Source organism: Xiphophorus hellerii, chromosome 7 (genome assembly GCF_003331165.1).
Source record: "Xiphophorus hellerii strain 12219 chromosome 7, Xiphophorus_hellerii-4.1, whole genome shotgun sequence".
Taxonomy (NCBI): domain Eukaryota; kingdom Metazoa; phylum Chordata; class Actinopteri; order Cyprinodontiformes; family Poeciliidae; genus Xiphophorus; species Xiphophorus hellerii.
In genome coordinates, this window is record NC_045678.1 from 4,543,676 (window position 1) to 4,562,985 (window position 19,310).

At 40.6% G+C, this 19,310-nt stretch overlaps 1 protein-coding gene across 2 annotated transcripts in view; it reads left to right on the top strand.

Annotated features, from left to right (window-relative positions):
* Window positions 1-19,310, top strand: part of LOC116722538 (phosphodiesterase 1A, calmodulin-dependent) — a 46,971-nt gene that overhangs the window by 9,755 nt on the left and 17,906 nt on the right. The window contains exons 2-4 of one of the 2 annotated variants that reach the window (XM_032566693.1): window positions 7,771-7,797; window positions 17,853-17,966; window positions 18,054-18,236. In XM_032566693.1, the coding sequence (XP_032422584.1) occupies window positions 7,771-7,797; window positions 17,853-17,966; window positions 18,054-18,236 (324 nt within the window). The remainder of the gene's footprint in view (window positions 1-7,770; window positions 7,798-17,852; window positions 17,967-18,053; window positions 18,237-19,310) is intronic. The other variant, XM_032566694.1, reaches the window with a different exon arrangement.

The following is a 19,310-nucleotide window of genomic DNA, read 5'->3' on the forward strand; positions in this document are numbered from 1 at the left end:
CGTTTAGACAGCCATCCTCCACTGAGAGGAGAGAAGGACTGATCTGAACGAGGCGGATGTTGATGTCACTTCAATATGTGGAATCATGCCAACATGGACTGAACGGCTTTGCTCACTTCCTGTGCTGCCATCGTTGACACTAGCTAACTAGTGTCAACCACGACTCTAAAACAGCAGAGAAAATTGATGTTATCATTCACAACTTCTTCTGTTCTCTGATTCTCTGAGCAAAGCTAGGCAGATACTGTATGTCTTCCTTTCAATGGTTTTCTTCCTGCTCCTTTTGAATAAAGACCACATTTACTTTTAATAATTGTCTTATCATCAATTTACCCCCTTTTGTTGATCTCTGCAGCTCTGCTTTGTTACCATGGGTCCCTTGACTCCTTCTCTGCAATAATGCAGGATGTCATTATTGGGTTACTTATTTATAACCCTAACCCTAATTCTCCACAACTTTCTCTCTGCCCTGTCTGCTGTGTTCATGTAGTTCATGCTAATGTTCTCTCACAGACCTCTGAGGTCTTCACAGAACAACTCCACAGACACTATGATCCAGTCACACACAGGTGGGACGGCTTTGCGTAAGTCTAGCGAACAAAATCTGGATAAAATAAATTTTTTTTACCCAAAAGTCGGGCAACCTGACCCACTGTGGATTGTGTGTGAATCTTGACAACTTCAGACCACAGAGACACAAAGCAGCTCGACCCATTTGGCTCCTCATTCATGACTTCCTCTGCCCAGCATGCTGTATGAGTTTCCGTCAGGTTTTGTTTGAACCGTTGAGTGCCTTCTTACGTCTCTTTGTCATCACAATGACAACAATTATTTTCTGACGAATATGAAGGTTAACAGACAAATGTTTGGGCTGTTTGCAAAGAAAACAAATAAGTGTACAGGTTCTCTTGTTTTGTTTTTGTTTTCTCTCCATTGTTACCATGGTAACAGCAGAGCATTTTGACTTGACAAAGGACAGCCAGATACAGAACATCTTTTATTTAATCTTTTTAAAGGATACTGACTCAGATTTTACCGTTCTGCTATTCTACTTTGCGCCCCCCTCCCCTCCCCTCTTGCTGCATCTTGGTGATTGATTTTTTATACAGAGTGTAAAGAGGCACCGGGAGGGGAAAATACGAAGAGAAATTAAAGTTAAAGGAACGTTTTGCACCCGAGAGCTCATCAGACGGTTTTCTGGAGCGTAAAATGTAGCACAAGCCAGGCAGAATTTCAAAAACAAAAGTCAGACTGAAGTATTTTGGGGGTTTTTTTTACCTGAAAATGAAATCAGAAAGAACCCAGGGTGGATCAGAGAGAGAGCTGCTGAGATGAAACCAGGCTGGCTCTTTCATGCAGTAAGAGAAAAACTGGACTTATGAACCTGTAACTGATCAGATGATGGGTTTTTATCCGGATAGTGTGATGGAAACACTTGTGCACGTGTGTGGGTGTGTGTGTGTGTGTGCAGTTTGGGGGATTTTTGTTTTCTGTTAAGTGCTTTATTTTAATGGAGACTTCACTTTATCCTCAGGTCAGAACGCCTGGTATTGATGTAGGCAGCTTAGATGGGCGTAATCATTAGAAAAGCTCAAAAACACACCCTGCAGCTGTTCAACAAATAAAAAAAAAAAAAAAAAAACGAGCCGCTCACAGATGAATAAAGTACATGTGACGCGCTCAGTTATTACAGTGAGGAAAAATAGAGTTTGGATGTGAAATGACATGAACAGGAAGGCAGAGGAAGCTGAAATCACATCAGGTGGAAGAACATTTCTCCTGCTGGTGAGGGGCGTCAGCCTGGAAAAGTGGCGGCGGAGTGATGAGTCATTTTCCAGAAACTCTCTCCATGCTCACCTGTCAGCGTTTGGACCGCAGCAAACAGGGAAAACAATGCGGTAATCCGGTTCTGCTCGTCCCGCTGTTACAACCCCCCCCTCCTCCCATCTCCTGCTTTTTAATTCAGCTCTGCTCTTCCCACGCAGGCCAGCGCGCAATTACCATCCGACCCTTGAAATAACAGGTTGCCGCTGTCACATTTCAGAGCCGACGGCGTGCCAGAGCTGTGATTAGCTGCAGCGGCCGGTCAGGGTCCAGGACCGTGACAGGCTAATTTCCACACCCAGCCGCAGCTTTCACCGTGGCCGTCATCCACTTGTCCGGTTTTGTTGTTGTTGTTGGGTTTTTTTAACCGCGTCACAGCAGGGGAAGCTTTCCCTGAAATGTGTTTGTGCTTGTATTATCACTGAGAGAAGCTCCACTTGACTTTGCCGATCGGGACAAAATCCTCTGTGTTTTTTTTGGGGTTTTTTTTGCCGCGGCCGCGCGCCAGTCAGTCATTAATAATGAAATTATATCGCCTCACTTTGCTGAAAAGTGAGGTTTATTGGTTTAATGAAGGTGATAGAAAATGTGAAGCTGACCATTAGCGTTTCCCTTTTTTTTTTTACCCAACGCCGTAGTTCAGAAACCCTTGGGCTTCGTTTTCGGTGAGAAGCGGTGCCGCGTTGAAAACAACTGTTAACAGTAGATTAAGGGCTTAGCCGCATGTAATGCTTAATCGCTTTCATGCTGCATTGGGAGGAGGACTCAAACATAAGAAAAGACAAAAATGTGAGCTTAAAATCATTTTTCAAACTGCTTTGTGATACATTTATAACTGTTTTCATGATACATAGTTGTTGTTTGTTTTTCCCCCTCAAATGCATTATAGTTTAGATTAATTAGATTAAAATCGGATGTGAAATTCAGGCCAGAATTATTTGCTTGATGGTCGGGTCCGGCTTCTGTGGCGCACGTAACAATAAATCATAGTGAAAACCAAGCAGAATGCATGATATAAAGTTGTGTTACTCTACTTGTTGTAGAGTAAATAAAGAAGATAGTTTAACGTATTGAGCAAACAAAAGTTGTCTCCACCCTGCTTTGCTCGAGCAGCAGTGGAGATATCATCCTTTCAGTCACACATCCCAGAAGATTTGCACTTGACTCACCCTGCTGTTACAACAAGCGACAAAATGGAGCTGGAAGATGTTTGACAAAAGTGAAAAATGGGAGAAAAGTGAGTACTTAAGTGGTGGTCTAAAATCGAAAGCAGGAAAATCTTTATTAAAACAAAATGTTGGGTCTACTTTGGGTTGGGTCAGGTTGGATTTAGGCTCTAATCGGAATACATCAAGTTTACTATGTATTCCAATTACCAGTAGCCCTCATTGCCTGTTTAGCAAAATCAAGAATAAACTTAATTTGAACTTGCCTGACTTGAAGTAGGCTGTAAAATGATCAATTATAGGACATTTGTATGAGAAACAAAATCCCTGAAGAAAGAACTCAGAGCATCTAAAGCCGATTTGATGTTAATGTTGGTGTTCATTATTTACCGATATGAAAAAGACATAGGTCCTTCTAAAGGTACGTAAAGCCCTGTTTCACGTTTGCCAAGCGTAGTATCTTGGCCATCATCAAGATGTTTTGACAAAAAAAAAACATTTTGGAGACCGATGAGACCGAAGGAGAACTTTTCGAAACATATTTGTACTGTAACCCTAACACAACCACCAGAGACACAAAACAACAAAGTGGCATAAAAACCGAGCATTACGGCAACTAAATAACCGCAATCCCAAAACCACCATACAGACACCATTTTTAATTTAAAAAAGACACAAAAATGAGTGCTAAGGGGAAAAAAAGCAAGATTAGAAAGAAGCACTAAAGATTAAATCATTGCAAAAGAGAAACCCCCTGACAGCAATGTTGCTCCTAATGAGAATAAATAGACTATAAAAGGCCCAGAATGGCCACGGGGTGACTACAGGAAATAAAAAGAGCAATCTAATGACTTCAGGATAAACAAAAAAAAAAAAAAGAAAGCTAAATGAAAAGAGAAACTGGCAGAGCACCAGCCCCAGTAGCAGTGAAATAGACCCTTAGGGTTCATTCACACCAGCCCTGGTTAGTCCGCTTTAATCTAACTCTGGTTAATTTGCCTAGAAAGTCCGGTTTGTTTGTGGAGGTGTGAATGAGCAATCTAACTCTGATGTGGACCAAAACAACAAACTCCGGTTCGCCTACAAACCTCTGTCTGAGTTTGGTTGAAGTGAACTCTGGTGCGGTTTGAATGCAGATGTGGCTGCAAGTGGACCGGACAGAGCTCCAAAAGCAGGAAGTGAAGTGTAACGCGGAGCGTTCTGGGTAAAAAAACAAAAACTAGCACAAAAGTCTAGCGCCAGCAGGAAAAAATGGCGTGTGGTCTTTCACTACAACCGCTAAAATTTGATGCTACTCCATTTTTAGCTGAGCTCCTCGTTGGAGCTCCTTTGTTAAACGCTGGTAAAATTTTGTAAAAGGCTTAATGGAGAAACAATGTTGCGATGACTTCCTGAAGGTGGAGTGTCAGGAAGAGCAGGAGCTTCTTAAAGAGACAGAGGCCCAATTTCAAGGCGCTAAATTGCAAAGTCAAAGTTCTAAGTCATGTTTGATATATATAGTATTTTTATAAAAACTGAAGGTAACATAGTTACTTGATGGTGCTATAAAATTGCACTATATGCCTGGAAAATGCATAATGCTGCCCTTGAACCTTTTCTAGGTTGTAACCCTGGGTTCAAACTGTTTGCATTACAGAACCCAACCAAAATAAATGAGTTCCACCATTTCTAATTAAAAAAGTGGCCAAATATCCAATCAGAAAAATGTTAAAAGCCTGAAAAACAACCATATATCCAAATATGAGGTAGCGGAAGACTCTGAAGCCACATTGAGCGCCAGTGAGGACTGTATGTGGCTTCATAGGTGCAAAATAAAGATGCCGAATGACACGAAATGGCCCAAATCAGCCGCAGCCGGCCGATTATATTTTCGTTGGACTGTGCTCCATTTGTGGACGGGAGTTCCTCTGGGAGTTAATTCCGCCTCGGCGCGCTCACAAGGCCCATTCCCAGCTGGCCCACGTTTCCCCTGCAGGTCGGAGATCAAAGCGTTGAAGCTCCTCCAAACCTTCAGGCCACACGGCAGCTGAGGCCGGAGCCAGCAAATGATTTGTCGCTACAGACTCTTATTTAGAAAGACTCATTAATTAGCGCTCCGTCTTCATCTCCACACAGCAGCAGCTCTCGGTCACCGGCGGCGATCTGCGTGTGCACCCCGCCGACTCCGCCACACACACACACGCACATCAGCGGGAAGACATTGTGAAAGATGATTATCTCTTAACAATTTCTCGTCATGAAATGAGGGGGGGGGGAGTCATTTAAAACACACAGGAGGCTGTGATAGAAAATTGGAGGGGCAAAGAAATGATTCGTTTGCAGAATCAGAAACGTACAGAATCTTTTTTACAAATGCACTTTTGTTGTGCAAACATGTACGTCGCCGCCGGCATAAGACAGGAATAATCAATCTCAATAAATTCAACGTGAAGCCTGAGTCTCTGGGTTGTGTGTGTGTGTGTACACCATTAGGAATGAATGACAAAAATGCAAGTAGATAAAAAAAAGAGAGAGAAGATGGAAATGGAGCGTGACAACATAAATGCATTCAGAGAGAAAGAGGTGAGCTGGGGGAGCAGATTCAGAATATACTGGCGCGAGACGAGACGGTCCTCCGGCAGACCGGATGTCCTTTTTTTTTTTTTTTGCTCACAGATCCTGTAATTTGTCACAAACTGCGACGAAGCCAACGAACTGGACTCGTTCCGTTTGTATGAAGACACAGATGAACGGACATTTATTTACGTCGTTCCTTCACAAATTTTACAATTGTCTTCAATCTCGGAAGTAATGGTGTTCAGAGGTTGTGTGTGAGTCGTGTGTAAAGTGCAAAAAAAAAAAAAAAAGAGAGAGAGAGAGAAAGGTATCGTTTCTCGTGTTGTGTGTGTGTCCGTGTTTGGCAGAGTTATGACTCAGAGGGGAAAGCATTTAGATGCAAATGAGAGCAATCAGCCACTAAAAGGTTTAAAGTACCCCAATTTGCCTCCGTGAGCCTGTGCTGCCGCTGCAACCTCTGACCGAGTTGAAACCCGGGCGGGCAAACTCCAGTAAATAATTCCCAGAGGCTTTCAACAAGGACCCACCTGCTACTTTCGCCTCATATACCTCTTTTTTTTCCGCCCTCAAACTCTTTTCCTGCTGGTTATTCGGGAGGCTCCTCTCTCATTTCAAAAGCGTTTTCCGTGCAGGAAGGTCCGAGTCTTTTCACCAGATCAAAGCAAAGCGTACTTAATGAACATGTCTCCCCCGGTCCTGCCTGCCTAAAGAGCGAAATCTCTTTAGCCACCCTCAAAAAACAAAACAAAACAAGAAACATTTAAATGTCCATATATGCATAGCGCTCCACAAAGAACTAACATTTAGTTTTATATTTTACTGATCTCATTTAAAACAAGGGTGAAAACACGCCTGTTTAGACCTTCTTTTAATGTCAACTGGAACATTTTAAATTGTAGTTTTTCTTGTGGTTGTGTTGTTTTTGTTTTTTCTCTAATCGTGTAAAGCACTTTGAACTGCCTTGTTGCTGAAAATGTGCTGGGTAAACAAAACTTTTTCTTTTTCCAATTTTTTTACCGAACCCAAACACGCCGAATTCCGCAGCACATCTACATGCTAAGGTTGTCAAAGTCAAGCTAGCATGCCTGATCTGCTTCCCTCTCTCTCTATTAAAACTTTTCCTGACCTTGTTGTCTAGTTGTTATAGTGCTGACAATTAGTGGCAAAGCACTGCATCCCTTTTCTTTTATATATCAAATGTAAATTTAAAATTTAGCTCGTTATGTTCTCACCTTGACGGCTAAAACCAATGGTAGTCGTTGTTGGGGAGGAGAAGTTTTTTGTGGGTTCTTGTGCGTGTGACGTCGCGTTGCAACATGTCTACAAATAAAGTTTTCAAATTGGGGAAGAAGTCGATGTTCTGTTGTATTTCTTAAGAGCAAACTGCTGAGCAGAAGACAGAGTGAACTGCGGGGTATGAATCCACAATCGGAGGAAGTAGCAATCAGAGAGTTGACATTTAAATATTAATTGTTTCAGGGTGATTACTGTAAAAGGACAAGTAGAAACTCCAGCACTACAAAAGAATCCTGTAACAAGGGGCTACGTTGGCAGTGTGCTTCCTCCTTCTCAGTCTGGCCCCACAATCACGTCCTCAATGTTCTTAGGACTTAAGCTTTAAATCACAACACACATAAAACCTTAAGGAACGTTTTTTTTTTTTGCTTGTCAAGTAAAGGTTTATTTTTAAGTCCATGCCTTCAGTTGGTCCATCGAACAACAACATGATTTAGATCTGATTCAATGTAATAAATACCACATTTACGCCTTGATGGTGCTAAATTAGTTTACCACCTCTGAAGTGCCGGACGCTTCCTGTGCGCCGCTCTGCGTTTCTAGCTGCCGCCCCGCTCCAGTCTCTTGTGTAGGTCTGTTGATGAAGCCGGCTTGTAAATGTGTTTGTTAATGCCAGACAGCGTTGCCGACAGAGACATAATACTGAACACAAGATGTTTCTCATTAACAGCAGTGCAGAAGGTCAAGCCAATACATCATTCTGCGAACGAGAGCTATTTCGGTCTGACGGACGCAGAGCAGCAGTTCGTGGCTCCGCCACTCGATTAATGAGGCCTGATCCTGAAGCATGAGTTCGCTTCTCGTTTTCTTTGCTGCTTGTTTTTAACGGGGTTAACTCGGCCTCTGAGGGAACTCATGTTGATGGCTGTCTGTGTGCTGGATTTGATCATTCCAGTAACTTGTGTTGTTTTTTGTGTGTGTTTTACAGGCAGAAATACAAAATTACATCTCAGAGGTAAGATTTACAGACACACGCGCACAACTCCCCCCCCCCCCCCCCCCCCCCCACACACACACACACTATAGAAAGGCAATCAGAAGCAATTGACATGACGCCACCTGTCAGTCAGTCCAGCGGTTTTTTTCGCAATTTGTTCCAAAGTGAGACTGAACCAGCTTTACTTCCGACGACATTGTCTGAGTTTATCGTTATGAATGCGCTGTGGTCAGAAGAGGGCAGAGTAACCAAAAATATACTCAGGTAAGAGTAAAACTACTTCAACGTATTTTTACTCAAGTAAAAATAAAAAGTAGCTGTAAAAGAAGTTACTCAAGTGAGAGTAACGAAGCATTTGATAAAAAGGGTTCTCACTACTGAGTAACCGATGAATTTATCAGTCGTTTAATATTTAAAAATTACATCATCAGATGGACCACAATATAAAGTTAAGTGGAAATTTTAAGTACCAAAATGAAAATAATTGATATAGTAACAAAAAAATAGCGAAATCAGACAAAATATATTTTTTTCCAAATCAGCTTCTGTGTCTGTTAAATCTTTGGTTAAAACCTGTTTGGTTTTCATTCGGTGGGTAGAGAATCCAGAAATTTTACTCAAGTAACAGCAGATATAATTCATAATAAAATGACTCAGTAAAAAATATGGCATAGTAAAAATACTCCTTAAAGTATGTTTTTTCAAAAATGTTTCTCAAGTAAATGTAATTGAGTAAACGTAACTAGCTGCTAACCAACTCTGGCTGCAGTGATTTGGTGAAAAATAGTAGGAAAAAATGAATAAATGTGGTTGGTGGAGAACCTGCGATTACAACATGCTTTACCCAAAGCCTCTACTGTAGAGGGTCGAATAAAATATATTCCATTTCCAAAACCCAAACCACGTCCGGAAAAATGTAAAAGATGACCTCAAGAACTTCAAGCTGAACATGGCCGTGGTTGACGGTACGACAATAACATGTTCATCTCTGTGAAGATAACTGCAAGTAAATCTCCCATTTTTTTGGTCATTGCACAGTAGGCTTGATGGTTAAATCGAAAACGAATGCAGATTGGACATCTGCAGTTATTAGAGAAAAATTGCTTGATTGAGAATAAGATTTTACCATATGCAATATTCTGGGTGCCACAGAGAGAGAGAAAAAAGATCATTTAAAAGCGTGTGGGCTCAGTATCAAGCAGCAGGACGGTTCCCATCAGATGAGTCACCGAGACCCGCAGACAGGCAAACGTAAAAGAAAATACAGAAAATAAAAGTACGGCAGTAGATAAGAGGATCTGTAACATTTAAACTTCAGAAGGAATATTTAGGACAAAAAAGCCGAGGTAAATGGGTTTGAATAAAGTCTAAAAAAGGCTTTTGTTGCTGTTTACTTGTGAATGCATGTCGGCAGAGGCTTACAGAGCAGACACACAGCTGATGATCTGTGACATGATTCCACATTCAGACGGAGAGCAGAAAGTATTCTGATCTCAAGGGAGACGTGACGGTGTGAACGAGAAAAAAAAACAAAATACAGGAAACAGTCGAACCTCCCGTTCACCCACGCACTGAACTTTACAACGACAGGTTGCCATTCACTGTCAGAAAAACCTTTAATTATCTCCAGCTATATCCAAATACACCATGTCATTTAAAAAAAGGGAAACAATCTAGTCTTTAAGTTGAATTGTCCCTGTACCCATGGTAACTGCTAAATATTACATCCAGCTTTCTTCCAGTTTTCAAGTTTTTTTGGTTGCAGATTATAATAATTAAAAAAGTAGGTGCTGAGCCTCCGCTTCGTCATTAACTTCCTGACATTTGTCAGACTCGGTCACGGAGAAAAAAAATGCTGTTCATCCTCGTAATCAAAATGGACATACAGGAATATTTACCCATTTGAGCTTTTTGCCATTTTGTACCAAACTTGAATGTATTTAAAAAAAGATTTTATGCAATAGACTAATGGAAAGTTGTGCATACTAGCTTTAGAAAATAAGCAGTCTGCCCTTTCCTCTTAGTTAAAAATCACAATTTCAGATTTTTCAGGTTCTGCCAGGTTCTGGATTGATCTGGTCCGTTCACACGTTTGATCTAAATCAACAGATTTAACAGTTTGGCGCGAACCATTTATAGGACTCTGTTATAGACTTCATTGCAATTAAATTTTAATATAATTAGAAAAAAATATTGATTTATTATTTAATGAATTGAAGGTTTCTGTGACATTTTGGTGAGTTATTTAAATGTAGGCAGATTTAATTTTCGAAAAGTTTTTGCTGCTTCCCAGTTGTTTATTTCTCTTTATTAATATTGTGGATCTTTGAGTAAATCATGTGTGGATGATGTCAGCAGTTTTCTCTTTAAAAGTGAGTTTGAACATTTATTTTATTAACAGCATAAAAGTGCCTGATGATTTTTCATTTTGCCCTGATGCTTGTGTCAGAGACTTTCCGTGTTCCCTGTGGTCTAAAAACATAAATGCTGATTCTAGCTGCAGATTATATTGAAACTATTAGAAAAAGTAGGTTTCATGGGCCCAATATTTTTTTGCACCCTTGAATCCAAAGAGAACCAAAACTTTCCATTTCTTAATTATGTACTTTTGTATTAAATTATACAGCAGTTTGCAGTATATGCAGAAGTATTCATACCCTTTGAACTTTTCCAAATGTCGTCATAAGTTTTGAATTTTCAATCGTGCATAATTTCATTTCCACTTCACCGCTTTCACACTAAACTCCAATGAAATATATTCACATTCGTGTTTGTAGAGAGAGAAAATGTAGGAAAGTTCAGGGGTGTGAATACTTTTGCCAGCCAGTGTACATGGAAACAAGAACTGATCCCACCCAAATGTTGCCAATTTAGACGTGTTAAAGTGTAAAAGTATAAAATATCTCACTACATCTTAAAATACCATCAATTCAAATTGAATTAAATTCAGAAACATTTTGTATAATCCTCGATAATTCTCTGTCTCCCTCCCTGGAGGCTCTTTTGGGTAACTTAAAGTAAAAGGTTACCCACTGGACATGAAAGATTTTTTTTTTCAGTAAAGTGAGGAGAGAGCTGACAAAATGTTAAGTGGACCGGTCCTGCAAAATGGAGGGTGAGGGAACCAGCGGGTCATCAGAAAGAGGAAGTCAACCTTTGGAATGGTGAAAGACAGACAGCAGGCAGAAATGTATGGAGAGACAAATATGGACAGGCGGGCAGGTGGCTCGCCTTAGCGTGCCGGCCGCCAGGCAGCAGCCCAGGCTGTGTGCGGCGCACCAGGAAAACAGTATTCATCAGAATCAGTTAACGATGGACACAAACACAGACTAAATCTCTGCTGCTGCTGCTGTTGACGGGAGATGGAGAAAGAGCAGCGCTGACTGCTGCGGCGGGCCAGAGTCTAAACGGAGCACAGGTGTGCCAGCTGTAAATTTGGAAGAAGTCAAAAACAGCCGTCACACTCTTTAACACACGAGAACGAATGTGGATCTGAGAGAAACCAGAGAGAGAGAGAGAGGAAACGGAAACGTCTGGAGAATCTTATGTGGCGTCAAAACAGATGGCATCAAACGTAAAAAAACTGGGAAATGAAAACACGCAAAGGGACAAAATTGTGCATTATCCTGTCTAATTTACATAGATTCTTGTGCAGTTATGATCAGTGCTTGGTTGGCAAGCCATTTTGCAGTGATTGTTAAAAAAAAAACATCAACGGATTCAACGGAAAAAACAAGCCTAAAAAAGACACTGGAATACATTGTGTCATATTTTACAGAGACAAAAAACCCCTATTCACATTCAGTGTATGATTTGACAGGATAACTCTTTGTTTGATAGTTTATAAACGGACTCGTGTGAATCAGCAGTCCAACGTTAAGTGCAGTGTTCCTCTCCTCTGTTTGACAAAGCGGGACTGACGAGCAGAGGGTCTGGACGACCACATTATTGCACATTATGTGTCAAGATGAAAAACTTTTTCTTCCGCGCAGTATAAACTCTGGACTTCTTGTTCTACGATCAGGACGGGGAATCGCTAAGCTGGAATTGTCTTAACCACTCAGTGTCAAAAATAATGCTGCGATCTTCTCATTTCTCACCTTACATGATACGGCCTGTCATTCACTGACAGGAATAGAGCGACACAGGGTAGGACTGCCAACCCTCCGCAATTAAAACAAAATTAAAACCCTCTCGTCATTGTTGTAATGTAGAATTTAAATTGGCTGTATATTATGTTCTAAAAATGTCTATTACACCCTATATTTTCATGTATCGACATTGGGCCGACTCTTATAAAACTCTATTTTGTAAAATCTTATACAATGATCAAAGTGACCAAATTCCTGGGGGTGCACATCACAAACGACCTCACCTGGACTGTGAACACCACGTCTCTGGTCAAGAGGGCACAGAAACGCTTGTATTTCCTGCGGAGGATGAGAAGAGCACACCTGCCCCCGCCCATCCTCAAGACGTTCTATAGAAGCACCATAGAGAGCATTCTGACCAGCTGCCTCTCTGTGTGGTGTGGAGGCTGCAGCGCCTCCGACTGGAAGAACGTGAGGAGAGTGGTGCGGACAGCAGAGAGGATCATCGGGGCCCCCCTTCCCTCCATTCAGGACATTTCATCCCAGTGCTGCGTGTCCCGAGGCCGAAACATCATCAGTGACCCCTCACATCCCCACCATGGACTGTTCTCCCTGCTGCCCTCTGGAAAGAGGTTCCGCAGCGTCCGGTGCAGGTCCACCAGGTTCCGAAACAGCTTTTTCCCACTTGCCATCAGACTGCTGAACTCTTAACTGGACTGCACTCAAAATCTGGTCTCCACTTCATACCTTGCACATGTACAGAGCTAAATAACTTCTATTTTACTGTCATTCCTGCACTTTATATCTTATATTCATATTTATATTCATATTTTATACTGTATTTTATTTTATTCTGGAGAAACCTCACAACATTGAAACCTCAAAACACTGTCCTGAGCCATATGCAACGAAATTTCGTTCTGTATACACCCTGTGCATGCAAAATGACAATAAAGTCAGTCTAAGTCTAAGTCTAAGTGAAAAATAACTTTAAACTAACGCCTGCTGATACACATCATACATCAAGACTATGACTCACCGATAGGAAATGTGGGCCGATATCGATATCTGATGTTAATATTGCTGTTGTGGCCGATGTTATTTTCCAATCCAACAATCGCTGTCACATGACCAAACAAATATCACATGACCAAGCCCCTCCAGAAACAAACAGCAACAAGATGGACATAAATGGATTGTTAACATCGGCCAAGTTTTACTTATTGGACTGATACCGGTGTTAGCGCCGATATGTCGTGCATCTCTAATTAAGACACAATCGCATTTCATTTCAGAGGACTAGCAATAGGATACAGAAAATAACTTTAAATGGTCTTCTGTCAAGGCAGGTGCAAAAATTCCCCCTGAAGGGAAAAACAGAAGCGGAGGGTTAGCTGTGGCAAACGGCTCCAGTCGGGCCATTATTCCGTCAATTTAAAGGGCCGGTATTATGTGTTCTCCAGCCACATAGTGACATTTTATAGCCCAAGTATCAAGGAACTATGTTACTTTCAATTGTTATAAATATTCCAAATGATATTTATGTGAGGCAATTTAACACCTTGAAATTTGGCCTCTGTCTCTTTAAGAGCTCATACGACGAGCCCAGCAGAGCTCACCAGGTGTTTGACAATAGCTGCTGATGCTAGTCTGGAGGAGCTGAGTGATGGAAGTGCTTTGCAAAAAATGTGAGAGCAAACATGGTTGCCATGGGAAATTGAAGGATTTTTCAAACATGCATGAAAGAATCAAAGGAACACTCCAGGTATGTTTTTGAAGAAGGGATAACATTATAACATGATGTAAAGCTAACAAAAAAAAAAAAAAGTCAGTTTTACATAAATCTGCCCCTTTTAAAAAAAACATGGAGATTTATTAAACTGGTAAAATAAGCTCTACAAAACCATAGATCTTGCTGTTGGTAAACTGTCCTCATAATTCGTCTTTCTTCTGCTTTCTCTTAGCACCATAAGAGAAAGCAGAATCAATAAATAAAAAAATCAGTTTTTAAAATAAACTTTTATGACTACAATCAATGGCATAATAAATGTTCGGAATTCATTAATATGAATTTTTTTTGGAACATCAGTGTTATTTATACGGTAGTGCCAGGATTTATGATCGTCTGGAACATTTACACAATTCACTGCATCACTCCTCTCAACTCTTAGAGCGGAGGGATTCTTAAAGGAGGGCTCAAAGTAGATTTGTTTTTTTTTTCTCGTACATTTGAGTTTACTGAATTTGTTTCTTTGCTGATAAGAAAGTGTTTAAAATCTCCATGGTGACTTTTTGCTTTGCACCAACTGATCTATCATTCCTACTTTCTGTATCAGTTTGCATGCAGAGTATCTGAGATCCAGCGTCATGAAAGAAAGTTTGACTGGAGGATAATTGGCCTTTGCTGCCGCGGTAACAACTACAAGCTGTTCTTTGTCAAGTTTAGAGAAAATCTGGCCGACTGCAGCAGCATGAACTTTTCTGGCTGACTAAAAGTGCCGCCTTGGCTAGGAAAAGCACAGTGCATAATGTTTATTTGACAGCTTGTTTATTCCCCGTAGGAGCCTCCAGTCGTTTAGCGCTGGCGCCGGCTGATTGACAGGAGGCACGGTGTCATCATGTGTCCATCTGGAGGAAGCAGATTTCCACATTCTGGTTATGTGGTGCGAACGGGACAGCAGCTGTGTGGGTGCAAAGTACGAGGATCAAGTGGGTTGGCAGGTGTCTGAAGTCTGCAGGGAGGCTCGTTCAGGGCTGCTGTTTCCTCTTGTGGAGGGTAGAAGGCACAGACTGCAATGTATGAGGATCTCCGTGTGGTAAAGCACTGAAATGGCAAAGCAGTAGCTCTTTAAACATTTCCTGTGTTTGTCCTTTGAATCAAGCTTGGAATGCGTTAATTATGCCTTGGAAAGAGTGATTATATTAGGTGTTATAAGTTTTTCTTGTGTCTGATATCAACCTGAGTCATTTAAGAATCTGATCTGATCCAGAGACATGAGATGTGTAGAGCACACAGATTTTACGCCCCAAGACAATAGGGCCAGAGTGCTGACCCCCGGTTGGCTGCCTCTATATTTACTTATTTAATAGATAAATACAAAGTCATTTAATCTTATGCTTTTGTAAAGGGATAAATTTTTTTAACTTACATTTTATTTAATTTAATTACTTGGAGGGCATAGTTAATTATTTAATGGGACATTTATTGTTACATTTATTTATTTTAAAGAACATTCACATTTTAATTATATAACAATTAAATGTTGCATAAGGAGTTTCAAACTAATCTAATTGTTCCAATTCAATTCAAAAATTCCAAAATACTTTTTTGGTCCCAAATGGAAATTAAACCGAATCACGATGATTCTGAAAATATGATTTTCTTACGTCCACCCTCACCCCAACCCCAAAGTTGGTGTCTTGCCTTTGAAGATGAAGCTTCTCCTCGGAACCGCAGTTTCCAAGCTTCTGAGCTTCACTCAGCATCCCTCTCCCACGACTCCTCCACTCAGATCCTTCAGACTAGCCAGCAGCAATTAGCAAACACCTGGTGGAACTGCACTATCTGCTGAGCTTGTTACAGGAGCTACTTCTCAGTGAAACGCTGGTAAAAACGTTGTTAAAGGGTTAATAGAGGAGCCATGTTGTGATGAATTCCTGAAGGTGGAGTTTCAGAAAGAGCAGAAGCTTCTTAAAGAGACAGAGGCCCAATTTCAAGGTGTTAGAAGTCACATTTCTTTAAGTCATATTTGAGACATACAGCATTTTTATAACAACTGAAGGTAACAGTTACAGTACTTGACTGTACTATGAAATGTCACTATGTGACAATAAAACAACGTGGTGGAGCCATCAGAAGGACCTTTATAAATACAGCTGTGTCTCATTTGCCTGAATCAAACAAGAGATTCCCAAAGAAAGCAGCTACAGTAAGGCAGACGCTTGTGGACAGAAACATGTTTTTATATGTAAACAACCTTGTAAAAGTAAACATAGCTTTAAAACCCATTTTGTAAAATGAATCAATTGCATCCAAAAGAGGTTCAGAGAGACTAAATATGAGAATGTAAAAAAAAAAAAACAGCTTTATTTTTCAGTGAGAAACACTATGTCAGAGAACCAGAACCAGTTCAATAAAGATTACTCTGGACTCAGAGGATGTTCTGTCTAAAGCACTCTGTCTGTTCACTCATTTTCTTAAAGAAAACACTCTAATCATCTCACAAATTGGAAACGCATGGAGGAAACCACAGATCAAACCTCCAGTGTTCACCGGCACAATTCGTCTCTCAAATCTGCAAATCGGGAACGCATCTGATTTCTGAACCAGTGCCTTTGCTGAGATAAATTAGCTGCTGTGAAAGTACAAAACAATTCAAGCTGACAACAATAACTCCAAAGTGCTGAAAATAACCCAAAGAATAAACATGAGTAAAAATACATCTAAAGAGGCAGGAACACTTTGACGGAACAAGCTTTATAATGTCACTGGGAGGTTTGGGCTAGAAGTGGAGAACAGGGATGAAATAGTGAGGTGCATTTTTATATAACCTTTACATTTATATAAAGTTATTCCTACTCTCCATATGTAATATGCTATCTAATGTGTTTAGTGCACAAGATGAACAGATTTTATAACATTTAGCCAGATGGGCTAACAAAAAGAAGGATATAACTGAAGTGGAGGGCGTATGGTTTTTAAATTTTCTTTTACAAATAAAAGTCTATGCTCAATCCTCAACAGTTTGTAGACCCAGCTGCTTCTGTGATTTCTACCTCAGGTCTTTAGGGGTTAGTCTCTACCAGCTTTTTACATTTATAGCAGGCGTGTCCAGAATAGTTCCTCCAGGTCCGGTATTCTGCAGGCTCAACACACCTGGATCAAACGGTGGCTCGTCTGCAGAGCATTGAGACGATGAGGGAGGATTAATAAAAAACTTTTGTCCATTTTTGTAAACAAATTAGCTTCTTCGAAACCCTCAGTTGTTGCTCTGATTCTATCTTTAGGATGACTTTCACCTGATGGAAGGTGAACCTCCACTCCAGTGTCAAGCGTATTTAGCTTCACATGTCAGTCAGAAAGTTCAGGTTTGGTCTTGACTGACCGGCTTGCTCGTTTTCTGAGAAGAGGCAAACTGAAAATGGGACTCTTGGGGCTTTTATTTCATTAAGGGAAATAGTTTTGCAAAAATTCCAGTTTTTAGCTCAAGTATGAGTTGATTTCTTTTTTTTGGCCGTATCAAAATTGGTTTATTTTGCAAAACTGCAATGGAAACACTTTTTTCGTGTCACACAAGTCACATGAGCAACAACCAGATGTTCCTACTGGCATAAATCATGAAGAAGAAGACGACAGGAAGTAGTTGTAGGATGACGGAGCGGGTTGGTTTTTAAGGACTTATCACGTCAACAAACTTATTCAAGTGGGATTTTATTTGCCTGGAAATGACAATTGCAATTTGTTTTGACAGAGGAATATTGACGAAGTCCTGCAAACATTTGGAATGGACACACAGTTACTGACTTTATTCTTGCCTTGAAATATCAAGGAAATGCACTGAAAATTAGTTTTAGAAATGTGACAAAACATGAAAATCTTTAGGAGCTATGAATACTTTTGTTGACTACAGTTCAATATTCACACATAATACACAAACTTTCCTGTGTTAAAGTATGCAGCAACAAACAGTGTCTGTTTTTACAGTTGTGATATGTATTAACACATCAAAGACAAATCATAAATTATTCTTCGCCTATTTTTTTTTAACCCTAAGATGTTGTCTTATGTTCATATACATTTATTCATTCCCTGATGTGGGGATTATAAAGACTTTTGTTTGTTGAAAGAATGTATTTTATTGTTTCTATAAAATGGTCCATTCTCAATTCAAACCCAATATTTAACACACCAAGTCGTTTTTTAGTACCGTAGTGAGTATTTAACAACCTGCATCATGATGTTCCTCTCCTGTTGTTGTCCAGGCTGAAGGCGGCCCTGGAGCAGATGGACCGGGGCGTCGTGGACCTGCAGGAGCTCCGCAGGATCCTGGAGCTGGCGGCGGCCATGCTGGACGCCGTTTACACAGACGAGACCAGGTGAGTCCGCGCGGAGCGGACGGTGAGGCGGTGAGACGGCTGCGCAGGCGAGCACGATGCGTCACGCAGCCCGTCCCTTCTCTGCAGGCGCCTGCTGGACACGGAGGACGAGCTCAGTGACCTGCAGGCGGAGTCCGTGCCGAGCGAAGTGCGCGATTGGCTGGCGTGCACTTTCAGCAGGAAGATGGGCGTGGCCAAGCGGCGTCCCGAGGAGAAGCCGAGGTTCAGGAGCATCGTTCACGCGGTGCAAGCCGGAATCTTTGTGGAGAGGTAAACGTACACGTCTGATCTTTTTTGTGGAAAATTTCCATAAAATTCTGTTCAGTTTGTTTTGTGAAACTTTTCGGAATGTGGGGAAGAAGCCTAAAGTCATAAAAGTTAAGGGTTGGATTGTTCTTAAACATTTTAATAAACCAATGAAATCTTTGTTCTTCCTTTTCTTCTAGCAATCTGACAAAGACATTAAATGAGCACTTAAATATTGAAGTCCATTTTATAGCAATTACTCATAATATGACTCTCATCGTGCATTATTTCACTTACATTTTACATGTAAATGTGATATAAGAGCAATTTACCCATTAGGCTCATTCACCACTCTGCGCAGAAGCTGCATAATGAGGTTCATAACTGACTGTTCATATTCTTTGGTTTTTATTACAAAAAGATCCCAAACATGGATTTAAAAGTCTAACAAGCACAGACACACAGAAGTAATGCCAAAGGATAACAATCCTTTGTGATGACCTTAGGCTTTCGGCCGTGACATAAAATGCTGCTACATGAACTCCAAAACTCTCACTCTCCATACATGCTGCACCAGAATCAGAAAACTGCAACTCAAATATCACATCAGTGACCTAAAAATAACAGGAGTTAATCTTATGCTGCCCTGACTTCACCGATGAAGATTTACTCACGTCGGCATGCCGAATGCTTGAAACCCGAAGGAACACCGACAGCATGCTGTAACCTCTGAAAGAAAAAGAAATACAAAAAGCGAGACTTTAAGGTCACCAAAAAGGAACATCCCCTCTCCAGACGCAGCTGTAAACTGTACATTTTCTGGTCTCTATCCCAAAGAACACAATATTCTTTTTATTTCCCTATATTTAGGCCTCCATCCTTTTTAGTGCAGCAACACATGTTGCAATATAGGAAAGAGCAACTTGGAAAAACACAAACAGTTGAGCCAAAAATTAATCAAACCTCTTGTAATTTTAGATTAACATAATTTCATTCAATCAATAAGCTTCCTTCTGACAGGAAATGAAGTAATACTACTACTACTACTACCAATAATAATAATTTATTTATTTCAAACGGACAAAAAGTAAAAAATAA